Source organism: Orcinus orca, chromosome 11 (assembly GCF_937001465.1).
Source record: "Orcinus orca chromosome 11, mOrcOrc1.1, whole genome shotgun sequence".
NCBI lineage: Eukaryota > Metazoa > Chordata > Mammalia > Artiodactyla > Delphinidae > Orcinus > Orcinus orca.
Genome location: NC_064569.1, coordinates 20,197,140 through 20,217,624, shown reverse-complemented (window position 1 = coordinate 20,217,624; position 20,485 = coordinate 20,197,140). Strand labels below are relative to the sequence as shown.

At 40.7% G+C, this 20,485-nt stretch overlaps 1 protein-coding gene across 1 annotated transcript in view; it reads left to right on the top strand.

The window, feature by feature from the left end:
• Positions 1-4,795: 4,795 nt before the first annotated feature.
• Positions 4,796-20,485, top strand: part of BCAT1 (branched chain amino acid transaminase 1) — a 222,423-nt gene continuing 206,733 nt past the window's right edge. Inside the window, exon 1 of the mRNA XM_033430242.2 lies at positions 4,796-5,061. Coding sequence (XP_033286133.1) covers positions 5,056-5,061 — 6 coding nt within the window. The 5' untranslated portion in view covers positions 4,796-5,055. The remainder of the gene's footprint in view (positions 5,062-20,485) is intronic.

The window sequence follows — 20,485 nt, the reverse complement described above, 5'->3', positions numbered from 1 at the left end:
AGTTGTAAATTCTCTGAGGCCTATGTGTCTATCACTGAGAACAGAAGGTGAAATATTAATAAATTAGATTGTAAATCATTAATACATTAAATTATAATGTCTCTAAAAAGAGTATGGACCAATTCCTTGAAAGATTCAATCTGCCAAAACTCACACTAGAAAAAATAACAATATGAACAGGCCTATATCTATTAAAGAAACAGAATAAATAAAAAATAACCTTCCAAAATAGAAAGCAACATGCCCAGATGGATTCCTTGGTTAATTCTACCAAACATTTAAGGAAAAAAATTATTCCAACTCTCTACAAGCTCTTTCAGAGGATACAAACAGACAGAATACTTCCTAACTCATTCTATGAGGCCAGTATTACCCTAATACCAAAACCAGACAAAGACATTACAAGAAAAGAAAATTTCAGGCCAATATCTCTCATGAAATAGATGCAAAAAGCCTCAACAAAATGTTAGCAAATCACATCCAAGAAAGTATAAAAAGAATTATATACCACAGCCAAGTGGTATTTGTTCCAGATATGCCAGACTGGTGCAACATTTGAAAATCAATTAATGTGATCCATTACATCAACAAACTAAAAAAGAAAAACCACACGATCATATCAATAGATGCAGAAAACGTATTTGACAAAATTCAATACCCGTTCATGATAAAAACTCTCAGTAAACTAGGAAGAGAGGTGAACTTTCTCAACTTGATAGACTATCCACAAAATATCTCAAGATCACATTGTACTTAATGGTGAGAAACGTGAAGCTGATGAAATAAAATTTGTGTTTTAAGGCAGAACAATAAAAAATTAAACATAAAATTCTCTCTCTGTGTTTGTTTGGGCCTCTTCCCTCCCGAATGTGCAGGGTGCAACTGCATTACACATTAACCAGAGCTCCTCAAAGTTGGGAGGGGCCGCTCAACCATAAAGACCAATTTTTTTTTTCTTTCTTCTTACCCTAGCTAAGTAACTTCTTAAAAGAATAGTGTTCTTTCCCAGCTCTGTAGGAGGTCCTAGTGACTTGCTGCTTGCTTTGTACGTGCTTATCTGGACTATGTATCCTTGGTAAACTACCGTATGTCATTTGATGGTTGATCCTTTGTCTCAAAAATGTATATGATTAATGCCTTTGACTTCTAACAGGCAGAACAGTTCTCAGAGCTTTGAGAATCTGCTTCCCGGGTTATAATCCTCAGTTTGGCTCGAATAAAATCCCCTTTTTTTCTTCTTAACTTGATGGCTAATTTAATTTTCGTTGACAAAGATTTCCCACCAAGATCAGATACAAAGCAAGGATCCCCTCTCACCACTCCTTTTCAACATTTTATTGGAAGCCCTTGATAATGCAATGAGTCAAGAAAAGGAAATAGAAGGCATACAGATAGGGAAGGAAGACATGAAACTGTCTTCATTTGCAGATGACATGATCATCTATGTACAAAATCTGAAAGAATCTACGAAAAAAAAAAATTCCTGGAACGAATAAGTCATTCTAGCAAGGTTTCAGGACATAAGGTTAACATAAAAAAGTCAATTGCATTCTTATATACAAACAATAAACTAATGGAATTTGAAATTTAAAATATAATACTATTTATATTAGCACCCCCCAAAATGAAGTACTTTGGTATAAATCTAACAAGATATATACAAAATCTATATAAGAAAGACATAAAACTCTGATGAATACAATCAAACTAAATAAATGGGGAGGACTTCCCTGGTGGTGCAGTGGTTAAGAATCCGCCTGCAAATGCAGCGGACACGGGTTGGAGCCCTGGTCCGGGAAGATCCCACATGCCACAGAGCAATTAAGCCCATGTGCCACAACTACTGAGCTTGCGCTCTAGAGCCCGTGAGCCGCAACTACTGAGCCCACGTGCCACAACTACTGAAGCCCACGTGCTTAGAGCCCACGCTGTGCAACAAGAGAAGCCACCGCAGTGAGAAGCCCGCGCACCGCAACGAAGAGTAGCCCCCGCTTGATGCAACTAGAGAAAGCCCACACGCAGCAACGAAGACCCAACACAGCCAAAATAAATAAATAAATTTAATGAAAAATATAATAATAAAATAAATGGGGAGATATTCTATGTTCGTGGATCAAAAGATTCAACACTGTCAAGATATCAGTACTTCCCAACCTGATCTATAGATTCAATGCAATCCTAATCAAAATTGCAGCAAGTTATTTTAGGGGTATTGACAATCTGATTATAAAGATTATATGGAGAGGCAAAAGACCCCGAATAGCCAACTCAATATTGAAGAAGAATAAAGTTGGAGGACTAATACTACCAGGCTTGAAGACTTACTGTAAAGCTACAAGAGTCTAGAGAGTATGATATTGGTAAAAGAATAGACCAGTGGAGCAGAATAGAGAACCCAGAAATAGACCCCCATAAATATAGTCAGCTGATCTTTGATAAAGGAGCAAAGGCAATACAATGGAGCAAAGATAGTCTCTTCAACAAATGATGCTGGAACAACTGGACATACACATGCAAAAAAAAAAAAAAATGAATCTAGACACAGATCTTATGCCTCTCACAAAAATTAACTCAAAATGGATTATAGACTTGAATGTAAAACACAAAACTACAAAAGCTCCTAGAAGATAATGTAGGAGAAAACTTAGATGATCGTTTTTGTTGTTGTTGTTGTTCTTTTTTTTGCGGTACGCGGGCCTCTCACTGCTGTGGCCTCTCCCGTTGCGGAGCACAGGCTCCGGACGCGCAGGCTCAGCGGCCATGGCTCACGGGCTCAGCCGCTCCGCGGCATGTGGGAGCTTCCCGGACCGGGGCACGAACCCATGTCCCCTGCATCGGCAGGCGGACTCTCAACCACTGCGCCACCAGGGAAGCCCAGTAACAGACTTTTTAATGACAGTGATGACAAAATGGAGCTGGGCTGTCTGGGGCTTTGAAATCAATCTCAAAGTTAGTGTCTCTGGGAACTGTTAGAAATTCTGTCCCTTCTTCGAGTTCAGAAAAACACACAAACACATACACACAAAAACAAAACAAACAAAAAGCCCACTGCCCATGGATAAAGATATGGAATACATCAAGTTTAAAGAATGCAACTTCTTTTAATATCTTTTAACTGTGACTTTCTTGAAGTGTAGCGCCACTGACAGCATAACAATCTTGGCTGCCAATGACCCTCTTCATTTGGGAAACAGCATTTTTGGTGTCCAGGAGGGAAGTTTGCGGAATGTTTGCATATTGCAATGAGGGACCTCTGTGGGACACTCCTCTCAACATCAGAGGGAAATAGGAGAACAGACAGCCATAGAGAGATTGTTCTCATATTCTTCTGTAGATGTTAATTCCCACAATTCCTCTTTTGCTTTACTTCTAGCTTCCCTTCAAGCTCTTTGCCTTTATACCACCTTCTCTCTTCCTTTGCTGCTTACATAGGAAAGTCATTGGATCTAGAAGTCATTGCCAGGCATGGTTCAGAATTTACTCATTAATTCATTTAGGCCTATCACCCCATCAGTCTCTATCCCTTTACCATGGTTTATTTATCCCCATAAAATTTTCTACTTGCCACCTGATTTTTAAAAAATAACACCTTTATTGAGATATAATTCACTTCATACAATTGACCTGTTTAAAGAGTATAATTCTATTTTATTGTATTCACAGAGTTGTGCAACCATCACCACAATTGCATTTTAGAACATTTTAATCATCCCCCCAAAAAACCCTGTACACATTAGCAGCGACTCTCTACTCCCCCCTCTCCCTAGATTGGCAACAACCATCTATTTTCTGTCCCTATGGATCTTCCTATTCTGGGTATTTCAGATAAATGGAATTATGATTTGTGATCATTTGTGACTGGCTTTGTTCACTTTGTGTAATGTTTGCAAGGTTAATTCATTTTATAGCATGTATCAGTAGTTCATTTCTTTTTATTACCAAATAATATTCTTTTGTGTGAATATACCGCCTTTTATTTATCCATTCATCAGTTGATGGACATTTTGCTACCTGATTCATGTTCATTTTCTGTTTCCCACTCTAAAATATAAGCTCCGTGGGCTTCCCTGGTGGCGCAGTGGTTGAGAGTCCGCCTGCCGATGCAAGGGACGCGGGTTCGTGCCCCGGTCTGGGAAGATCCCACATGCCGCGGAGCGGCTGGGCCCGTGAGCCATGGCCACTGAGCCTGCGCGTCCGGAGCCTGTGCTCCGCAACGGGAGAGGCCACAACAGTGAGAGGCCCACGTACCGCAAAAAATAAAATATAAGCTCCATGTGTATCACTTTTTTTTTTTTTTTTTTACCACTCTACCCCTAGAATCTTGCCCAGTACCTGGCACTTTATAAGAGTTCAGGGAATTCCCTGGCGGTTCAGTGGTTAAGGCTCCGCCCTTTCATCACCCAGGGTTCGGGTTCAATCCCTGGTCCGGGAACTAAGATCCCACAAACCCCGCAGAGACACCAAAAAAAAAAAAAAAAAAAAAACTCAATAAATTTATGAAATGAAAGACTCTATCATTCATTCACCTAACCAAATTTAGTTAAGCATCCACACACACATTTGTGTTGATGGGGGCATGCAGGAAAGTTACTCTGGGGAGTGGAAAGTGAGGCGGGCAGGCAGCCAGCTAAGGAGGGAATGACAATCATGATCTGTGACCTGTTTTTCTCCTTTTCTTTGACATCCCCACATCAATGATATACGCACACCCAGGCACTAATTCAGGGGTTACGCGTTTGAAAAGCTGGCATCCTCCACCCCCAGGAGTGAGCGGTGGGTAAGGGTCTGGACTGGGCGCCGGGTCAGAATTTTCGTGCGCAAGAGGCTCTACCCACTGGGGCCCGTCTGGGGGAAACACAGCCTCAAGACTCTTCCTGCTGATGCAATCTGCAGGAGGGCCAGCGATAGCCGCTGCCAGGGTCAGTCTGCGAGGCGCCCGCCACGTGTGCCCGCCGCCACTCCAGCCACTTCCCCAGACTGGCGCCGCCCGGAACGCCTGGGACGCAGCGCCTTTGCCTCCGCTCTCCTCGAGCTGCTCTCACGGCCGACCGAACAATGAAGGTAACTGCTTATGATTCTGACTGTACTTTTACAAAAATGTGTGTGTGGATTGAGCCTGCGATTCCTCAAACGCACAGTTGGCAGAAAGGGGACGGAGGAAGGACCACACGGTTTCTTGCCACGTAAACATTTGCAATTTTTCCCTTATCAGTCATCGTCGGACAGGACCTTACATTCTTCTTCTCTTCAGACTTCTGCTTAACCCCCGCTCACAGGATGTACCGCCCGCCTCAAGCTCTTTCACAACTGCATTCGTGAACCGAGATAAAAGGCTGCTCGCAGCTCCTTCCCCTGCCTGTTTTGAAGCGCGGAAAGGAAGAGGAAGCTCTTCTCAATTTTCTAAGATGCACAGGAGGTGGGGAATTTCGGAGGAGAGGTCTGGGGGATGTCACTGGCTGTAAACGGGTTTTCTGCTCGGTGTTACGTTATAAAAGAGGGAGGTGCAGAACTAGGTAAGGGGGGCTGTCTCGCCGCTATTAAAACAGAAGGCTTGTCTTACTTTGTTTCTTGTGAATAGTCAAGCTTCTAAGAGTTACAAATCAAAGAAGCCTAAGGGCATCCTTTTATTCAAGAACACCCTAGGGTCTTTTATTCTTATGCTAATAAAGGATAATTAGCCCAGCTGCCTATTCCTTGGGAAGGTTTATGTGTAGAAATGAACAGATTTAAGGGTTCTGTTTTCCTGGTCCTACACGCTGGAAAACTGCAATGATATGAAAAACTGAAGGGCAGCTTTTTTAAAGGAAAGTGAAGGATGGGCAAGTAGTCCTGCCTTCTAACATCTTGGAAGTAGGAGATTCCTATATGCAGTCTGAACTTTGAGGAGAAAAAAAAGCTGAGTTTCAGAGTTTCCAAGGAGGGAGATAAGTATGATTTTCAACTGGGCTTATCCACAACCCATTCCAGTCTACAGTTTCACTTACGAGAAATAATATGTCAATGGTGCCTTTTCACCAAACAAAAATTTCCACTATGATTAGGCAGGAAACGAGTGGAAATGTAGTTCTGTATTAAGAAGAGATATGCAAATGCGCCGCGGTGAAAAATTCAGCAGCCTTCCTCTTCTAGAGTTAAGACATTCTATTTCTGACTTGCTCATGCCTGTCTACTTTCAGCTGAAAAATACACTTTGATTGAGTATTGAATTAGTGAGTAAAAGGAGAAAATTATGAGAATAAACAGTCTTGCTTTTCCAACTTTCCCCTGTACCATGTGGAACTGTGGTTGATTATCTGTATGTAGTTGATTATCTGTAAGTTCATGGGTGCTTTAACATGAGTCTGAAACCCCCTTCCCTTTTACGACGTACTTTTTATAACACAGGAACTGAAGATATCTTCAAGTAGTCTCATTTCTGTTTTCTGATATGTTACTAAGATTAAGAAAGAAATGCTTATGTATTTTAGGCATGATCTAAGGAGTATTTAAGGTTCCTTTAAGTGTGTTTTTATTATTTCAAAAAACCTTTCTACTAATCTTTTACCTAAGTATTGCTCATACTTAGGTCATCATTTAAAAAAAAAAAAAGTTATTTGCACAAGACACCATGATAGGCTCTGTCCTCAGCAAATTTTCCAGACATGGTCTTGCCTGGGAGCTATTATTTTAAGATGGACACTTACAGAATGGGCAACCGAGTGAGTAAAATAGCATATACATTGAATAGGATGTGTATAAAAATGGTAATTACATACTATAACTTACTGAATTAAGGTGGAGATTTACAAGAGACACATATCTGAAAGGACAGAGATAAGAAGTCATTGGCAGGGATGCCTGGTTAAATGAAGGGAGAGGGCTGTTTGTGTGTGTGCGTGTGTGTGTGCGCGCGCGCGCGCGCAGGGGGCCCAACAGGACGTGGGGCAGGGAGAGGGGATTCACATTCCAGACACAGGATGCGGCCCCTCAGGCCAGGCTCAGAGATGCACAGCTAGTTAAGCAGGCCTAACAGAAGGGCATTGGTAGAACCTGCAATGGTGAGAAAGAAAAAGGGAGAACAAAAAATGAGAGTTTAATTTTGGCCAATATTTCATTTAGTGAGCTTCCATAATAAATAACTTCATTTAATTTTAGAACTACAGAGAGAAAGGAAGATGAGTTAAGAAAATTTTCCATTTGTATGCAAGAATTGATCTTGCCTGTTAGCTCATTGAAACTGAGAAGGTCTAATCATTTGAAATGGGCTTAAAATCTTGTGAAAAAAAGTTAAGAACAGTGCTCTGATTATTACAGAGGTTTATGCTAAGAATTAAAATCAAGTTATGGTTTCCTTCAGTAGTTGTGTATCTCCCAATTATTTTCATAATTTTAGATGTTATCCCTTACATCAGGTCAGGACTTTTAGTTCTGTAGGGGAGGAAAAATAATTTTCCCTCTACCCTTCTAGATTCTTGACTAAGATATCCCTGTAATAAAACACAGATTAACAGGAAAACAACCCCAGAAGTTTAATAACATGTATACCTCCTGTATACATGAAAGATACCCAGGAAAACTGAGTCACTCCCTGCAATGGCCCAAGCTATCACCTTAAATATCATCTTCAGCTAAAGACAAAAGAAAGATGCTGAAGCAGTGGAGCAAACCAGTTATGGGAGGTTATCAGACAATGCACAGAAAACTACAGATTTAAGTCGGTACCTTCTCGGTACAGACACCCTTACAAATGGGGATTTCCCTTGTAAATGCAACTTCTACTCTGTTTTCAAATATTCTTTTGTGTCTGCAGCCTTTCAGAGATAATCAGTTCAAAATAATCCTTCTGCCAAAGAGGCATATTTTAGGGGTGATCTATTCTGCTCCCCTTCAGTTCATTATTTCTAATATTAAGAGATAGACCAGGGAAGGGTTGACCTAAAACAAATAGACTGCGGCAAATATTTCTCCAGCAAAGATGGGTTTGTTTGGGATCAGCAGAGAATTGCAATTCGGGGTTCGCGACCAAGGCCAGCCACAAGCAAGTCTCTGCACAGCAAGGAAAGAAGTCTTTATAGAGGGGAGGACATTGGAACGGCTCTAGTAAACAGAGTCCATGGCTTTTCACTGACCGAGTTGCTGCTGGAGTCTTCCTTCTTCTCGTTGGGCTCTGCTGTCATTGCGGGCCCGGAGAATTCCCTCTTCTGGGCTCCTGACTCTATTAAATTGAAGTTTCTGTAATTTTTTAAAGAAGTGCACAGCTGGATAGTATAACCTGAGAGGTCTAGGCTTATGAGTAAACTTTTTCTGTGCATAAATGAAGAGTTGTTTCTAAACTGTGGGCACTGTGAGTGCTCGGGTTAGTTATATCTTTGGGGGTTTCTGGTTGTTTGCTTCTCTGAATGGCCTCTCCTCAATGGGTGTAGAAAGATGAAAATGAAGAGTTTTCTCTGTCTTATTTTAGGCTTGGCAACTGTAATTCCTCTAACTAACAGATGCCACACTACGGAAACCCAGTGGAATGTTCAGCCTTATTATGCCCGAGGGGATTTAGTTACCCCATTAGAGTGAGAATCTGGTACCTCCCATGATAGACATCATTATCCCAGGCAGCCTCCACTTCCTATATGGTACATCATTCTTTCTGAGCACAGGAGGATACCATGGCTGGTCGGCTCACTTTACAGTTGTAAATGTGGGCAGCCTTTGTGTTGTAACTTTATCCCCTTAACAGCTGTCCAAATGCTCTAAACATTTAAAGTGACATATGGTAAACATTCCTACTGATGGGCTTTACTGAGTCTCTGTAGCCCATTTGGTAATACATGTCAGTGGCCATTCAACTAAGGCTACTGAAATTGGAATCCATGTACGTCAAACTTGGGTGCAACTCAAATGTTTAAAATGTTTCCAAATGAAGCATTTGGGATGCTCTGATTCCTAAACATAACTTTGTAAATATTTGCACACATTTTTATCATAAGATCTAGTCTATGATTTGCAATGTCAGTTGTAAATATGAAGCCACCGCAGAATCAGCCTTTTCTATCACACAAGGGTTCATGATGTGTCAGTTGTGCCTGTGCTTCTAATCAGTCTTCTCAAATCTACAAGATGAATAATATTACCCTAGAAATTGAGTCTTACATCCTTAAAATGACTTAGAAACTGGATCACCTTATTAATACAGTATAGCATATAAATATTTTCCTATTATCATATAGGCCATGCCCCTTTTGTGGGAAAAGCCATTTTGCAAAATATTTCTCTCATGTTCAGTGATTAACGGGAGAAAGAAAATCTTAAAAAAAGAGATAATCATGCTCCAGAAATTTAGGGAAAAGATCAAGAAGAGAAGAAAAAGGAAAACAAGTGAAAAAAAAAAAAATAGAGGGAATTACATTACAACAAGCAATAATCAGGAAAAGTCATACTGAAAAACATGTGATTCTTTGTGATTGAAAAATTCACCTAGTTCCATTAATAGTCTTATATTTCATCTAAAAAGAACCAATTCATTAGTTTTTTTTAAATTTTGATATGTAGATCTGAATATTTGATCAATTGCATGTACAGTCTATCCCCTAGTCTGAGAAATGTTTTTGCTATTTTGACTGGAGATGGTTAAGAATCCTAGGACATAATTAGAGTTCAAATTCTACTTGACTCCTTATAAATCTAGACAGAAGGGGCACCTGTTGGGATGTTCTAAACCAAACAAGCTACAAATGTCTCTTACGTGACCAGCAAAGACCTCAATGGATTTCCGGCATAAGGCCAAGGGTGGATTTGCACACGATGATCACTCAGCAGTTGTTAACATTCCATCTCTATTAAAGGGCAATTTTGCCTAGTACATTTCATTTCATTTTACCTGATTCAGATTCAAAGTTATATTGTTTTGATTTTAGTACTAGATATTAGCGCAGGAATCTGAAATCACAGTAAATGTTTCTTTGAACTTTGAAGATAAAAGGTAGAGTTAAAATGGAGCTGTAAGGTCACTTGGGGGAGCATAATAATGCATTGCTCAGGGATTCCATGGTTTTCAAGGTTAGTGAATGGTTTGTACTTGCAAGGTTAGTGTTGGTGTTCATAGTAGAAACACATCCAGGTTTTGGGAAGGACTTCTTTGCTTAACAAAAGTGAGATGCTTTATATTTTTAAATGCTATATAAGTTGCGTAACATTGAATTGTAACCTCAAAACAGTCATATGGGGCTTCCCTGGTGGCGCAGTGGTTGAGAATCTGCCTGCCGATGCAAGGGGCGCGGGTTCGTGCCCCGGTCTGGGAGGATCCCACGTGCCGCGGAGCGGCTGGGCCCGTGAGCCATGGCCGCTGAGCCTGCGTGTCCGGAGCCTGTGCTCCGCAACGGGAGAGGCCACAACAGTGAGAGGCCCGCGTACCGCAAAAAAAAACAAACAAAAAACAGTCATATGAGGAAAGCACGGTGACTATTATTAACTCCCATTTTACAGGCAAGGAAAATGAAGATCAGAAAACTCACTTAAATTGTTTAAGATCACAAACTGCCCAACATTACGAGAAACTAGATATATTTGATTCCTAGTCCAGTGTGCTGTCTCCCTCACCGGTGGTTCTAGCTCTTTTTGGGTCTGATGTCACTTTGCAAATCTTAGAAGAATGGATAATCACCTCAGCAAAATGCACAAATACACATAGGCACAAAATTTTATATCTAAATTATTTATTGTTAAAACCAAGGCAATGCAGTCCATACAGCATGAAAGACTAGTGGAAAATACTGAAATGATCTAGTTATTTAGAACAGTGGAGTGCTACTGGCTCTTGCACCTGAAATCAGCTGAGATATGTAAATATATAAGCAAGAGAGCCACACTGCCCTTTGAATATTGAAAATACCTGCCTTTAGTCCAAAAGGCAAGCAATTATTTTCTTTGCCTTTTAGCAACACATGAGTTATCAGTTTCTTCTTTTTATCTCTTAAAGTACATAGTGTAGTGGAGGGAGAAAAAATTTTCCTCTTTCCTTTTAGGTTCATTTCCTGGCATCATGCAAATTAGGCTGACAAAAGACAGATTAGCAAGTGAAAACCAGAGTTTATTAGCTCTTGCAGCTTGCATACATACAGGAGAAACTCAGTGATGAGTAACTCAAGGGGTGGTTAGAACTTGGGTTTATATAGCATCTTAACAAAGAGAAACAAATTTGTAAAGGCAAACGTTTTAAGTTTCCAAGGGCAGCAAACTGTGGGAAGGTAAGTATATGGAGGATACTAGTGGGGGAATACTTGTGCAGGTCCATCTCAGTACTGACTTTCTGTCTTCTTCATGGCTGTAAAACTTCTGCAGGAGAGGAGATTTTTGGCAGTCCTCTTTTCTCAGAAGTTTCTGCTTTTAGTCAGAGAAGGGAGGTTCCAGGAAGCCTTCCTGTTGCATCTGTTCATCTCATTTTGAAGTGCATGCATGGCTGTTTTTATTAAACAGGGTTAGTACACAATTTCTTAGCAGAGTTTAGTAGTTTGGGGTGCCTACCCTTCCCATTTCATTGGTAACTTCCCTACCCAAATAGGTCTACATGGCTATGTTGCTACCAGATGACCACTGCCTCAGCCGCAGCTAATTACAGCAAGGGTGGATATCTGGCCCAAGTCCAACCATCTTTCACTTCTTTCTTATTCTCTTATCCCCTACATTCAGATACCATATCCTGCGGATTCTGTTTTATCTGTTTCTGTATGTTCTCTCTTTCCCATTGCTGGTGTACTGATTTATGCTCTCATTACTTCCTGCTTGCATTATTTCAAAAGTCTCTCAACTGGTCTCGATTATTTTTTCTTAATTTTCCTAAAGCATTATTTTGATTATGTCATTCACCCACTCAAAATACCTCTGTGACTTCACCATTGTCTACTGAACTGAACTTAGTGCATGAGGCCTTTTTCTAATCTATCCTCTCTTCTATGTGGATGTGCTCCTCCAATCATTATGGAGGATTTGCTGTTCCTCAAAATGAGCTTTTGCATTTCCATATATTCATTTCTAACTGCTTCTTCCTCATACCTCCTCCCCATTTGTGCCCTCCATCATGCCACTCACCATGTGGCTTAGCCCCCAGGCACTTTTTGAGAAAGCGACTTGTTTTACAGTAGAATGAGTATGGGTGGAAGATGGTAAGGTAAGAGTAGGGTTACCTTTTGAAGTCAGGAAATAAGATATTGATCATATCTTGCAACTTCTGCACTCACATTTCCTCTCTTCCGTGAACCTTGTACCATCATTGGGGCTCTTACAGATATTGGTTGAGGTAAATCAATGACCACTTTCTAGACTTCCTAGATCCAGATTAATTGATTCTGTTTTATACTTCTTTGTTTTCAAACAGCAGATACATTTTTTTCCACATCTGGATTTATTTGAAGTCAAAGTTTTAATTGACTCCCAAAAGATAGAGGGTTATAAAACCAGACAACTGTTAGTAATTACATGTTTTAATGCTTATTGCCAAATTCAATTTATACAGCTACTTTTTCCTGATTGATTTTTTAGGGGTGGTGAAACTGTACATAGATTGTAAGCATTCATTGTACACATTTCTGGGAAAGTTCATTCAAAAAGATGCTACATAACAATATGAACTGGACCCATGAAAATCATAAGGATCAAACTCAACAATGCCAGTCCACTAAATCGCTACCGTCTTCAGATTTATGCAGTATGTAAAGAGAAAGCGTCCCTGCCACAACCCAAGGAACTGACTTAGAATATAGAACAAAGTCATGTGTCTAGGAATGTTAACAAATTCCAATACTGTTTAACATGGGAATTTTGTTGTTGTTTGCAAACAAAGCAGTTTTTAAGCAAACTAATTAGTGCGTACACAGACAAATCCAACAAAAGAGGCACTTAGAAGCAGTGTTCATTGAATATTGGAATTCTGAAAGAAAAAATCTATTAGGTCATTTTAGGCGTTTACTTCTGCTAAAGAAGGATTGTTCTTTTGAGTTTATTTTTCTAGCTTTCAATTCTATTCCACTTAAAAACCTAAAGAACCAAGACTTCTCAAATCTTCTGTGGACAATTTTGCCACTTACTATATTCACTATTTAAAAGTTTCCTGATAATTATTTTCCTTTCCTTTTAGTTCTGTATTCTATTTGCTCTAATTAGTAATGTCAGTAGTTCAGTGAATATGTAGATAGAGAATGTCAATAAGTCTTGTGCTCCTTTAATTATTTCATGCATGCCTCTTACATTAACACTGTGTCTGCTGGTCTACCAGCACCTTTCCTCCTCTTGACCAATGTTCTTAGAACATTTATTCACAGTAGTCCATCAGTCTACCATTTGATGTTAAAAGACAACTTTTTTTTTTTTTTTTTTTTGGCTGCGTTGGGTCTTTGTTGCTGTGCACGGACTTTCTCTAGCTGTGGTGGGGGGGGGCTACTCTTTGTTGCAGTGCGCAGGCTTCTTATTGCGGTGGCTTGTCTTGTTGCGGAGCATGGGCTCCAGGCACGTGGGCTTCAGTAGTTGTGGTGCGTGGTCTCAGTACTTGTGGCTCGAGGGCTCTAGAGTTCAGGCTCAGTAGTTGTGGCCACAGGGTTAGTTGCTCTGCAGCATGTGGGATCTTCCCAGATCAAGGCTAGAACCCGTGTCCCCTGTATAGGCAGGCGGATTCTTAATCACTGTGCCAGGGAAGCCCGGACCTCATTCTCTTTTACACCTGATGAATATGTGGGTGACTTCCAATCTTTTCTTATTACAAACAATGCTGCTGTCAATACTCTCATTTGTATGTCACTTCACACATGTACACGTAAATACAAGGCACTTTTAATTAAACTAAGTATTAACAATGATGTTGAGCTATTAAATCTATCTCAGACTATGCAGTTAAGATAATGTGGTTGCAAATGACCCCTCATTCCCAGCATCATAATGTTCTCTTTTGGGGCTTTCCTGGTGGCACAGTGGTTAAGAATCCGCCTGCCAATGTAGGAGACACAGGTTCAAGCCCTGGTCCAGGAAGATCCCACGTGTCACAGAGCAACTAAGCCCCTGCACCACAACTACTGAGCCCGTGCTCTAGAGCCCGTGAGCCATAACTGCTGAGCCCATATGCCGCAACTACTGAAGCCCACGCACGTGGAACCCGTGCTCGGCAACAAGAGAAGCCACCACAATGAGAAGCCCGCGCACTGCAATGAAGACCCAATGCAGTCAAAAAAAAAAAAAGAATGAGGTTAAAGAAAAAAAACAACTAATGGAGGAAAGAATGAGTGAGCTCTCTATACACAGATTAAAGGAAAATCTCCATGAGCCTTTTCACTGTATATGTTTGTACATTTGCTTTCTGACCATGTGAGTTTATTGCATTCAAAACTGAAATTAAAACAAAACAATGGAAATCCCTTGTAGTGGAATTAATTTGACTCTAGAGCTATTATCAAGGAAATCTGAAATTCTGGGTAATTCAGCACCATCAGTTAAGACCAAGGATATATTTCTTGACAAAATCTCCAAACTATTATATTTAATTATAACTAACTAAAAATTATCCTTTGCTGTACACCTGAAACTAACAACATTGTAAATCAACTATACTCCAATGTAAAATTAAATTTTTTTTAAATTATCTATTGAGAAATCAGGTAAACATAATATGTACAACAAACTTTACAGTAACTATTATATTAAGAATACACAGAAGAGAAGGTGGGCTTCTATGAGCCAGGAAGTGGGCCCTCACCATACACCAAATCTGCCTTGGTCTTGAACTACCCAGCCTCCAGGTCTATAAGAAATAAACTTCTGTTGTTTAGAAGCCAAAAAAAAAAAAAAAGTATACAAACTCTTCTTGAAACCTAACATTTATAATAATGACTAGCAAACAATGATTGACTTGAGTTTCATTTAATTAAACACGTAGCTCTTACTAAGACTACCAGGCTTTATACCAGGTAATAGGCGAATGGAAATAATTCAAGCATTATTCATACTCTTGAGAAATTGCTCTATTCAGAAAGAGATATATAAAAAGTAACACAATAAAGTATAATGTGGGTTACAGCAGAAGTCTGCACAAAGTACCGTGGTACATGGAAAAGATTAGTCAGAGAAAGCAGGGAAGGCTTGAAATCAGTGGAGGTGATGTTTGAGCAGAAGCATGAGAGAAGGTCAGGTGAACAAGGAAGTAAGAGTGTTTCAGGCACATACGTGGTCCACTTTCACCCACCCCCAGACTTCTGGACCTAGATTCAATCACTCATTCCTTTACCGTAAAAGACCATGAGGAGGGCTTCCCTGGTGGCGCAGTTGTTGAGAGTCCGCCTGCCGATGCAGGGGACACGGGTTCGTGCCCTGGCCTGGGAGGATACCACATGCCGCGGAGCAGCTGGGCCCGTGAGCCGTGGCCGCTGAGCCTTGCGCGTCCGGAGCCTGGCTCCGCAACGGGAGAGGCCACGGCAGTGAGAGGCCCGCGTACCGCAAAAAAAAAAATAAAAATAAAAAAAAGACCATGAGGAAAAGCGTGCCTGGCCTCCCTTCCAGACCACTGGTAAATACAGAGCCCTGAGTACCCAACATCCTTGAGGAATGAACTATTAGAACTCACACCACTGGCAACCTTGCAGTCAGTTAAATTCACCAAATCACATTTTGCTCACAAAATGAGCAAATGGGGATCCCTGGTCAGGGAATTAGATTGTGCACGGCATGCGTGCACAATCTAATTCCCTGACCAGGGATCGAACCCGGGCACCCTGCACTGGGAGTGCGGAGTCTTACCCACTGGACCACCAGGGAAGTCTCCAGCTGGCTTCTTATCACCCTGCCAGCCTCAGACTGAATGTCGCTACCTCAGAGATAACCTCACAACCCCCCAGTGATTCCCAGTCCTTTAGAGCACTAATTACAATTTACAATTATTTACTGGTGTGATTATCTGTACGGTTTTGGGATTGATATCTGACTCTCCCACTAGATCATACATTTCTTGAGGGCAAGGAGCATATCCAGTTTTTTTCCACTGTGTAAATGCATGTAATCCAATACCTGGCTTAGCATAAGTGGTTGGTGAGTGTGGTAAGCTGAGTAATGAACCCCCAGTTATGTCTATGGCTCAATCCTCTGAAGCTTTTACGGTAAAAGAGATTTCGCAGGTATGACTAAGTTATAGCTCTTGAGATGGGGAGATTATCCTTGATTTTCTGGTTGGGGCCAGTGTAATCACAGGGGTCTACACAAGGAAGGCAGGAGGGTCACAGGAAGAGAAGGAGATGTGACAATGGAAGCAGAGGTTGGGGGGAAAGAGAGAGGGAGTAAGATTTGAAGATGCTACGCTGCTTGCTTTGAAGATGGAGAAGGGACCATAAGCCAGGGAACGCAGGTGGCTTCTACAAGCTGGAAAAGGCAAGGAAACAGATTCTCACCCTACAGCCTCCAGAAGGAATGTAGCTCTGCTGACACCTTGGGACTTCTGACCTCCAAAACTGCAAGATAATGCCACAAAGTGTATGGCGATTGGTTACAGCAGCCATAGAAAATGAATATAGATTTTGGCACCTAGAAATGGGGTGCTACTGTAACAAATACCCGAAAATGCGGAAGTGGCTTTGAATTGGGCATTGGGCAGAGGATGGAAGAAATTTGAGGAGTACAAAAGGAAAAGCCTACATTGCCTTGAACCGATTGTTAGAAATATGGATGTTAAAAGCACCGCTGATGAGGGCTCTGAAAGTACTGGAGGATATATTTATGGAAACCAGAGGAAAGGGGATCCTTATTATATAGTAGAAGAAAGCTTAGTGGGTTTGTGTATTACAGTTATGTGAAAAGCAGAATTTGTAAGTGATGAACTGAGATATTTAGCTGAGACTTCCAAGCAAAGTGTTGAAGTTGCAGCCTGGTTTCTTCTTTCTGATTATAGTAAAATGCAAAAGGAAAGAGGTATGTTGAGGGGAGAACTGTTAAGCCCGAAGGAACCAGGTCTTGACGGGTTGGGAAATTCTGAGACTCTTCAGATTATGAAAGACGCTCACGTGAGGAGATTCACCATTAGGAAAGCACGCTCTGGTTGAGGCTGAGTTAGGAGACTGTGGACATGCAAAGAAGAGGTGATGGTGCTTGGACTAGTGGGGTGGTGGTGGTGTGGAAAAGGTAGAGGAATGAGTTGGTTTTATTGGGACTTTGTTTAGGGTCTTTGGGGTCTATAAATGGAAACACATGTTGCCCTCTTACAGAGCTCCCTTTCCTGGCCACCTGAGCTCTCTGGCTGTCTAAACCCTCTCTGGAATGTTTTGTCTTAGTGTCCCTTGGGACCAGATCATCTTTTTCTCCAGAAATGCACTCTGGATTTCTCCCTGGACTAAAGGTCCAGTGAGGAGTGGTCTCTGGCTTCCTGCTCTTCCTCCACCACTCCATCAATGAGTCTTCCAGATGCCCTTTAGGCAACTCACTGGATCCACTTGGTCCAAGAGACAATCACCATCACATCCATTTCATCCTGGGCACAGACCAGAGGGCAGGGCCATCTCGTCCTTCAGTCCTTGGGTAGCAGACAAGTTAATACAGTGTTAACAGGATTAGGGAGAAAAGGAGAGTTAATAGTAATGTGATGGAGCCACCAAAGGACCCAAAGCCTGTAAGGAAGATAGAAATCTCTTGATTAAGAGATCCAAAAACTAGAAGAACCAGAGCAGCTGGTGCCCAAAGGTAAACAAAACTGAGATGTGGTGATATAACTAATAGCAAAGAAGGAAGAACATCCACACCCTTCTTCTCATTTCCCTCAAGATGATGACTTCAGATTACTATGATGCACTCACTGAACAAATATTTGAAGAGTACTTACTGTGTAAGCATCCGGCACTGCTCGAGGTCTTGAGGCTATGAGAATGAATACCAGGCAGAGTCAACACTCTCATGGCACTCATAGGGAAAGGCCACGTAACATGATGGTTATGGGCAAAATCTGGGACCAGACTGCTGGTGTGTTTTCTTATCTATAAAATGGTGGTAATAATAGTACCTACCCCACAGGATGCTGTGAGGATTGAATAAAATAACAAATGTAGAGCCCTTCTATCAGTGGTTTGAAATAAGTACTACGTAAATATTAACTAAAGTTATTCTAATTTACTCTCATATGCTAACAAATAAAATATGTCAATTAGTGATGCAGTAGCAAGGAAATAAAATGAAGTGATGTTATAGTGATAGAGCTGAGGGGAAGCCAATACTAATTTATACTGGCTGGTCAGGGAAAGCCTCACAGAGAAGGTGAGTTTTGTGCTAAGACCTGAGTACCATGAAAAACCATGGGGTGATCTGGAGGTAGTGAGCAGCAGAGTTAGCTTACTAAACTTCCTGGAGTTTAGTGAGAGAGGAGAAAAGTTTCAAGATAGGGCCACATCATGAATACTCCTTTAAGCCATGGTAAGGAGTGTGGATTTTATTCAAAGTGCAGTGGATCATTTGAGCAACAGATGGAATTACATTTTAAAAAGTCACTGGTGAGTCAAATAGTATATTATGGTTACATTTTTTTCCTTACACAACCTTTTGTTTTTCCTGTAGTTAATTATTGCATTCTTTTCTTCCATTTGCTCACTTTACTACGTATTTATTACGAATTATTCCCAACTCTCAAATAGCCTCTATAATTTTGCATAGATCAAGTGTATCCATTTATCTGTCAGTCCTTTTTTATTTTTCCTGGACTATTTTTTTTTCTGCCACCCTTCTTGTTCTTGTTCCAATCTGTCCTGGTTTCTCTCCAGGACAGCTGCACAGCTGTCTTTCTAAGACTTCTCCTTGGCATCCTGTATCCTCTGTGTTAGGCCCCCAGATTTCTGAATCTCATGGCTTCCTCTTTCTTAGTTTACTTCCTCATTTGTGTGGAGCATATCCTTCAGTAGTTTCCAATTAAAGAGTATATAAGAGGTAAATGTTTTGATTCCTTCCATGCCTGAAAATGCTTTTGTTTTATCACACTAGGTTGATACTTGATTATGAACAGCTTTCTGAGTTAGAAATGATTTTGCATCCAAATTTTAAAGATATTACTATATTATTTTCTAGTTTCCTGTGTCATTAATGAGAAGTCAAAGGGCGCTCTTATTTCAGATCCTTTTTACATGCAACCTATCTTTGTTCTTTCCAGAAGTATTCAGGATCTCTTTTTATTGCTTGTGTTTGGAAACTTTACGATGACATGAGTCCTTTCATCCTAGGAAATTTTCTGGTCATATATCTTTTGATAATTTCTTCCCCTCCTCTTTCTTCTTTTCTTTTTCTTAATCTCCTATTTGTTTATTGTTAGACTGCCTTGACTGATCCTCTAAAAAAATTTCTCCCCGAATGTCCAATTTGGGAAGGGGGGAGATTTCATCAATGATTCCTTCCAACCTTTTCCTTGAATTAAAAAATTTTAGTCTTCATATTTCTAAGACCATTAAAAATTCCCTAATTATTTAAATAATAACATCATGTTCTTGTTTCATGGATGAAATATCTTTTTTATATTTCTGAGGAAATTAATTATAATTAAAACATTTTCTTCCTACTCTCTGTATTGTTCCTCCTCTATACCTCTTATTTGTTTCTGTTTTTTGGGAAGAGGGGGTTACCTTTCACATAGGAGGCTTTCTTCAAATAACTGGTGACCTGTGCCAACCCATTTATATTTAAGAATGAGGCAGCAAGAAGCCTCTGGGAAACTCTGTACACATGCTTGGTGCCTTCTCTGGTCCATTTCACAGTTTTATGACCACGGGGAAGTGACTAGGCCATTTCATTGGAGGATTCCCAAGTATCCTTAATTCTAGGTCTTTTCTCAGAGTGTTATATAGTTTTTTCAGGAAGAATCATCCAATCTGCATAGGACCTTCTGCCTATGTTTTGTGGACCACTGTAGGGAACTAGTGGTTTCATCATTTAGTGTGTGGATTTTCCTTATTTTCCCTGGAAAGTGTTTAGATTCCCTTAAGCCTGGATCTCTTGTGGCTCATTTCTCCAGTGAATAAATCTCTCATTTCCTGCTGGAATTAGGAAGACGTAGTTACCTGGCTGGGCTAGGTGGGTGTGGAGCCCCAGAGGTAGGTGTATATGAACCTTATATGGGTAAGACAGGATGTTAAATGGGACCATGGTCTCCACTGAGGCTCTAGTAGAGTCGACCCTCCATATCCATGACTCTACTACGTGGTTTTATATAAGGGACTTGGGCATCCTCGGATTTTGGTATCTGAGGGGGTGTCCTGGAACCAATCCCCAGCAGATCCTGTAGGGAACACAGAGAGACAGGTACCTATACATTCCAAGCAGACATTTTTGATGTATCCAAAGAACTTCCTAAAGGACAGCAAGATTAGTTCTATAAACTTCTAACTCATTACTTATCTCCAATTTATATTTAACAGAAGGCTGGAGATTGAGCAGGCAGGGAAGAAAAGCATTATTTGGAAAAAAATTGTTGGCCAAGCAAGGTGTGCTTGGCATTTCCTCTCCTTTACCCTGGAGGAGGGAA